Source organism: Trichomycterus rosablanca, chromosome 14 (genome assembly GCF_030014385.1).
Source record: "Trichomycterus rosablanca isolate fTriRos1 chromosome 14, fTriRos1.hap1, whole genome shotgun sequence".
NCBI classification, from domain to species: Eukaryota; Metazoa; Chordata; class Actinopteri; order Siluriformes; family Trichomycteridae; genus Trichomycterus; species Trichomycterus rosablanca.
Genome location: NC_086001.1, coordinates 17,982,424 through 17,990,880, shown reverse-complemented (window position 1 = coordinate 17,990,880; position 8,457 = coordinate 17,982,424). Strand labels below are relative to the sequence as shown.

Sequence of the window (8,457 nt, the reverse complement as noted above, 5' to 3'; positions counted from 1 at the left end):
GTTCTGCTCTTAGATATTAGGAATAAGTGTGTGAGAAGTGAGAAGTTTTATGGAGAAAACTGTTTGACATTAAAACATCAAGCAAATGCAAAATGAGTTTAATTGCTCCAAAAAGCACAAAATAATTCATCAACATCATGTGTATTGGTTTTCACAAACATAATCAATAATAAAAAACAATATGCTGGTTCTGGTTGGTTCACGTCCATCTTCATCTTGTCCTGAACATTCTCCTCAGTCACACCAACAACCTGCATGTTCTCCCTCACTACATCCATAAACCTCCTCTGTGTTCTAGTTAAATCTAGTTATTAAATCAAATTAGAATTTGTTAAAAACAGAAATATCACTGATTTAATACCAGTACAATCATATTCCTTCATTATAAACCCAACAACATTACTAATGATTATACAACAGTTAGTTCCGACCGTACAATCTGATTGGTTGAGAAGCCTTCTAACCGTGCTGATATTCGTGACAACAGCACGGGCTTTTCACACCACAATGGTATTACTCCGCTGACGCGTTGCCAGTAACGACAAGCTGCATGCACACTGTTGTAATATGCCTTTAAGACGTTAAAGGGTTAACACAGAATACGGAGTTATGCTTGAAGCCGTATACGCATGCGTGGGTTCAGTTTAAGGATGCAATAAAACAAAGCTCTACGGAACAGTTTATCTCCTGTATTTCTTTCCAATAATACTTCACACACAAACGTGCACGCAGGCGACACAGCTCCCGATCACGTTTTAAATCCGTGATCTGATATACAATCTATCGCACTGTATAGGGAACATAACCAATTGTCTAATTCACTATCTAGTGCACTGTGTAGCGAACATAAATCCGTGATTTGATACACATTCTAGTGCACTATGTAGGAAACTTTAATGTGTTTGTAACGCGAACAGTTAGCATAATAGCCCAGTTAGCAGCTTCTAAGAGTTCTGTTATCACCCGTATATCCTCTGGTGTGTGCAAGAGGTTTTTTTATTTTTTTTTTTCCCTTCGGTGGTTCTTACCTTTTATTGTTGTTGTTCTTACCTCCCTGAAATGAGTTTTTGCAACTTGGAATGTCTGCTTTGTAGTGTTAAACTTTATATTCGTTGTGGAACTACTTTTTGGCGGAAGGTATTGTCAATATTAAAGCATATTTATTATTAAATTTAGGGCTTCTTTGATTTATTTTCTTTCTTTATTTTGTAAAAACTGTTGTATAAAAGCAATAGAACACTTGAGGTCGTGTGTTATCACGAATAACATCACGGCTGTGATGATCTACGGCACTCGCCTTCGGCTCGTGCCTGCGACCGAATCACAGCCGTGATGTTATTCGTGATAACACACTCCCTCTCGTGTTCTATTGCTTCAATATTTAATACAAACAAAAATCAATGTGACCACAAAATATTCTACATTATTAACAAGAAAAAAAAAGTTTTAGATTAGGGATGAACTAAAATTTTAATATATGTTAAAAGTGAAAACGATGGAAACTCATAAACCTGGAAATGAAAAAGTTCCTTACCACCACGTTAAGCTGGATGAAGCACCAATTCATCTAAAGATATCACTCACTAACCGTCCCACTCACTCAGCTCACTCTCTTTCATAGACTCATTTACATTTGTAGCATTTAGCCAACACTTTTATACAAAACATCTCTTTCAACTCTGTGAGCACTGATATGGTTTCTCCCCAGTGTGAATGCACTGGTGTATTTTGAGATTACTCTGTTGATTAAAACTCTTTCCACACTGTGAACACTGATACGGTTTCACTCCAGTGTGACTGCGCTGGTGTATTTTGAGATTACCCTGTTGATTAAAACTCTTTCCACACTGTGAGCACTGATACGGTTTCTCTCCAGTGTGAATGTGCTGGTGTATTTTAAGAGCACTCTGTTGATTAAAACTTTTTCCACACTGTGAGCACTGATACAGTTTCTCTCCAGTGTGAATGCGCTGGTGTTTTTTGAGATTACTCTGTGTATTAAAACTCTTTCCACACTGTAAACACTGATATGGTTTCTCTCCTGTGTGAATGCGCTGGTGTATTTTGAGATTACCCTGTTGATTAAAACCCTTCCAACACTGTGAGCACTGATACGGTTTCTCTCCAGTGTGAATGCGCTGGTGTATTTTAAAATTACTCTGTGTAATAAAACTCTTCCCACACTGTGAGCACTGATACGGTTTCTCTCCAGTGTGAATGCGCTGGTGTGTCTTGAGATTACTCTGTGTAATAAAACTCTTCCCACACTGTGAGCACTGATACGGTTTCTCTCCAGTGTGAATGCGCTGGTGTCTTTTCAGATGACTCTGTCCATTAAAACTCTTTCCACACTGTGAGCACTGATACAGTTTCTCTCCACTGTGAATGCGCTGGTGTATTTTAAGCTCATTCTTTGTATTAAAACTCTTTCCACACTGCGAGCACTGATATGGTTTCTCTCCAGTGTGAATGCGCTGGTGTATTTTGAGATTACCCTGTGTATTAAAACTCTTTCCACACTGTGAGCACTGATATGGTTTCTCTCCAGTGTGAATGCGCTGGTGTATTTTAAGCTCACTCTTTGTATTAAAACTCTTTCCACACTGTGAGCACAGATATGGTTTCTCTCCTGTGTGAATGCGCTGGTGTATTTTGAGATCACACTGGAACTTGAAGCTCTTCCCACACTGTGAGCAGACGTTTCCTTCTTCCTGTGTGGGACTGAGAGAGGTGTTAATGCTGACAGTACCAGAGGACGTTTGCTGATTACTGGAGCTTCTGGTGGGCGTCAGATCCTCATGTTCAGTCTTAATCTTCATTAGAGTCTCATATTTATCATGGTTGCAGCTCTTGATGTGATTGTGGAGCTGATTTTGGGTTGTAGAGGAACGTGGACACGAGGAGCAGCAGAAATCCTTGTTCAGTTCTGAAGCAGAAAATAATCAAATACATTTATAACATTATAAATAATCAAATACATTTATAAAATTATAAATAATCAAATACATTTATAACATTATAAATAATCAAATACATTTATAACATTATAAATAATAAATACATTTATAACATTATAAATAATCAAATACATTTATAACATTATCAATAATAAATACATTTATAACATTATAAATAATAAATACATTTATAACATTATAAATAATCAAAAACATTTATAACATTATAAATAATCATATACATTTACAACATTATAAAAAATCAGATACATTTATAACATTATAAATAATCAGTTACATTTATAACATCATAAATAATAAAATACATTTATAACATTATAAATAATCAGTTACATTTATAACATTATAAATAATCAAACACATTTATACCATTATGAATAATCAAATACATTTATAACATTATAAATAATCAAATACATTTATAACATTATAAATAATCAAATACATTTATAACATTATAAATATTAAATGCATTTATAACATTATAAATAATCAAATACATTTATAACATTATAAATTATAACATACATTTATAACATTATAAATAATCAAAATACATTTATAACATTATAAATAATAATTACATTTATATTATTAAAAAAATCAAATACATTTATAACATTATAAATAAAAATATACATTTATAACATTATAAATAATCAAATACATTTATAAAATTATAAATAATCAAATACATTTAAAATATTATAAATAATAAATACATTTATAACATTATAAATAATCAAATACATTTATAACATTATAAATAATAATATACATTTATAACATTATAAATAATGAAATACATTTACATCATTATAAATAATCAAATACATTAATTACATTATAAATAATAAATACATTTATAACATTATAAATAATCAAATACATTTATAACATTATAAATAATCAAATACATTTATAACATTATAAATAATAAAATACATTTATAACATTATGAATAATCAAATACATTTATAACATTATAAATAATCAAATACATTTATAACACTATAAATAATAAATACATTTATAACATTATAAATAATCAAAAAAATTTATAACATTATAAATAATAAAATACATTTATAACATTATAAATAATCAAATACATTTATACCATTATAAATAATAAAATACATTTATAACATTATAAATAATCAAATACATTTATAACATTATAAATAATTAAATACATTTTTAACACTATAAATAATCAAATACATTTATAAAATTATAAATAATCAAATACATTTATAACGTTATAAATGATCAAATACATTTATAACATTATAAATAAGTAAATACATTTAAAACATTATAAATAATCAAATACATTCATAACACTTTAAATAATAAATACATTTATAACATCATAAATAATCCAATACATTTATAACATTATAAATAATCCAATACATTTATAACATTATAAATAATCCAATACATTTATAACATTATAAATAATCCAATACATTTATAACATTATAAATAATCCAATACATTTATAACATTATAAATAATCAAATACATTTATAACATGATAAATAATCAAATACATTTATAACATTATAAATAATCAAATACATTTATAACATTATAAATAAGCAAATACATTTATAACATTATAAATAATAAATATATTTATAACATTACAAAAAGTGCTATATAAGTTAAACTTATTACTATAATTATTATTGTAGTTTGTGTGGTTCTTAACATTAGATCAGCTGCTGTCTCTATTATCATGGCTGAACAGATTCTCACAAGTTGGGCTCGACGGTTTTCTTTATTTGTGTAAATAGAGATTAGAGTCGTTTGCGTGACTGTGAGGGTTTAGTGGTGCCGTTAGTGTTAGTATTAGTGATAGACACAAATAAATTCAATAATAAATGTTATTTTTACTTACTGAGTTCATCTTTATCTTCAGGTTCTTCCTTCTTCACAGGCTTCATCTGGAAACCTCCACACTGTTGGTCCTCTGGGGTGAGGTGTTCCTCAGAGGTGACGTGTTCCACAGGGATTAAAGATCCTTCACCTGAAATTCATCAATATGTGAAGAAGAAACTCAACAACTGGAGGAAACTGAAGGTTGTGGGTTTGGTTACCACAAAAAAATACTACTTAGATTTAATCTAGACTGGAAGTAGCAGCACTTCTACACAGGACAGTACGGTACAGCACAGGTTCTAATCCCACTATCCACATTCTTTTATTAGTTCTACTGATTAGTGACTCCAATACTAACCATACTGTACTGTACCATACTGTACTGTACCACACTGTACTGTACCATACTGAACTTTACCACACTGTACTGTACCATACTGTACTGTACCACACTGTACTGTACCACACTGTACTGTACCACACTGTACTGTACTATACTGTACTGTACCATACTGTACTGTACCACACTGTACTGTACCACACTGTACTGTACCACACTGTACTGTACCATACTGTACTGTACCACACTGTACTGTACCATACTGTACTGTACCACACTGTACTGTACCTCACTGTACTGTACCATACTGTACTGTACCACACTGTACTGTACCTCACTGTACTACACCATACTGAACTGTACCATACTGTACTGTACCATACTGTACTGTACCACACTGTACTGTACCATACTGTACTGTACCACACTGTACTGTACCTCACTGTACTACACCATACTGAACTGTACCATACTGTACTGTACCATACTGTACTGTACCATACCACACTGCACTGTACCAAACTGTACTGTACCACACTGTACTGTACCATACTGTACTGTACCATACTGTGTTGTACTATACTGTACTGTACCTGACTGTACTGTACCATACTGAACTGTACCATACTGTACTGTACCACACTGTACTGTACCACACTGTACTGTACCATACTGTACCAGACTGTACTGTACCACACTGTACTGTACCATACTGAACTGTACCATACTGAACTGTACCACACTGTACTGTACCATACTGTATTACACTGTACTGTACAATAATGTACTGTACCACACTGTACTGTACCACACTGTACTGTACCATACTGTGCTGTACTGTACCACACTGTACTGTACCATACTGTGCTGTACCATACTGTATTGTACCATACTGTACCACACTGTACTGTACCATACTGTGCTGTACTATACTGTACCACACTGTACTGTACCATACTGTGCTGTACCATACTGTACTGTACCACACTGTACTGTACCATACTGTACTGTACCACACTGTACTGTATCACACTGTACTGTACCATACTGTACTGTACCGTACCATACTGTACCACACTGCACTGTACCATACTGTACTGTACCATACTGTGCTGTACCATACTGTGCTGTACTATACTGTACTGTACCATACTGAACTGTACCATACTGTACTGTACCACACTGTACTGTACCATACTGTACTGTACCAGACTGTACTGTACCACACTGAACTGTAACACACTGTACTGTAACACACTGTACTGTACCACACTGTTCTTGTACCATACTGTACTGTACCATACTGTGCTGTACTATACTGTACCACACTGTCTGGTAGGAAAGTGGCATCATGCTCCATATTTACTTACAGAAGTAACTTCCATCTTCATCTTTTTCCTCCTTTTTTATTAGTTTCTGGAATCCTTCATTGTGTGGATCCATGGGGGTGATGTGTTCCTCTTCTGCTAAATTCATTATTAAAGATCTGATAGACAGACAGATATATGAACTTTATTATATATTATAGAGAAATTCAGGAAAATTCTTTTAGACTCTTTAACTGTTTATTTTTAATGCTGTGAGGCTGTAAACAGAGTGAAAATGTTGAAACTATTGTGGGACTGAGCAGCATCAGACAGAAAAGACTTCTAATAGAACTTTTTGGGTTGGTTTCACAGACAGGGATTAAGCCTAGTCCTAGACTACACAGCATTTTGAATGGAGATTCTCTATTTAAAGCAGCATGTAGTCCTGGACTATAAGCCTTAATCCCTGTCTGGGAAACAACCCTTTGAGTTTGGTGGAAGTGGTTTTGTGGCCCAAAGTGAAATGATGAAGTCTGATGTTCTTTACATCTACTTTCTCATCCACTCCCAATAACAGTGCTGTACTAATACTTTTAACTTTTACTATAAACCTGTAAAACAACCTGTAAACAAAGCTACAAGAACTCGCTGTTTCTATAAAACATTAAAAACTGTAAACAAAGCTGAAAATGTGACGCGTTTATATCAAAATGTTAGATTTAATAATGAATAAACTCTGAATCCGTTACAATCGACTGATTCATCGGTTCAATGAATCGGTTCATCAGTACTGAATCATGTGTGATGCTAACAGTTAGCGGAGCAGCTAATAGTTTGTTTGTTTAAATAAAACTGGAGTTAAAGCTCCTCAAATCCTCACAGTGATGTTTTATTATAAACTCTAGTGTCATTATTAATTAGAATGTGGTTATAATTAAATATAAGGGTTATAATTAAATACATATTTTACTTACAGATGAGGCTCTACAGTACAAACACAGCAGCTTCTTGTTCTTCTTATGATGTTTAATGGCGGTTGGCAGAACAACTTAAGACGCACCAGCGTCACCAACTGGACTGGAGTTGAACAGCAGCTTAGCAGTAAAACATCTCCATTAGCACATCTGTATCTCTTAGCTACAGTGTTGGGGGGAACGCGGTACAGTCACGTGATTACTTTTTATCTGTAACGAAGTAATGTAACGCGTTACAGTTACATATTTGTAATGACATTACAGTTACTGTGATGAGTGCTGAGTCGTTCCCGAACGAACCGATTCTATTGAACGACTCTTTAAAATGAACTAAAGGAACCGAGTCGCTCCTCTAGTATAAGGACAAATAATTAAGCAATAAACTTGTTTAATGATGTTAAATCTTATTGGTTCATGGCGTGTATGTTTTAATGCAGAAACAAACACAGGCACATCTCTGCACAAGTTTTTAAAACTAAATAAATAAAGTAAAAAAAAATTTAAGAATTTTAGAGAATTTGTTTGTAGATTTGATTCCAGTATACAGTATTTGTTTGGGTTTTAGAATGTAACGTGAAAGTAAAGTAATGAGGAACGAGATTACATTTTCCAGGATGTAATGATCAAAGTAATCCCATTACAATTTTAGTTAAGTAATAAGTAATGAGTAATGGATTACTTTTTTTGAGTAACTACCCCAACACTGCTCAGGTAGCTTTAGAGAGGACTACAGTCAGTCCTAGACGTTCTTCCAAGCAGTTTCTCTAATGTCATGTTTTGTTTTCCAACTCACACATTCACACCAGTAGAAGCTTAAAAATAACACTACAAACCGACTATAGTCTATAAGCACAAGAGGATTCATCTTTATAGACGGTGCTGTTTATGCTTTTACACTAAAAACATGAAGAGATTTTTATTACAACAAACACAACGGCAACAATTAATAATTATAAAAATAAAATAAT

At 32.9% G+C, this 8,457-nt stretch overlaps 1 protein-coding gene across 1 annotated transcript; it reads right to left on the bottom strand.

Annotated features, from left to right (window-relative positions):
- Positions 1-1,796: 1,796 nt before the first annotated feature.
- Positions 1,797-7,523, bottom strand: LOC134325990 (zinc finger protein 664-like; the record flags this gene model as incomplete). The annotated part of the gene is made up of 4 exons (XM_063008188.1): positions 7,490-7,523; positions 6,579-6,694; positions 4,888-5,016; positions 1,797-2,926 (listed from the first exon to the last, which is right to left on the bottom strand). Coding segments are annotated over exons 2-4 (1,365 nt in total), but the record flags the coding sequence as incomplete, so codon positions are not given.
- Between the last annotated feature and the right edge of the window lie 934 nt (positions 7,524-8,457).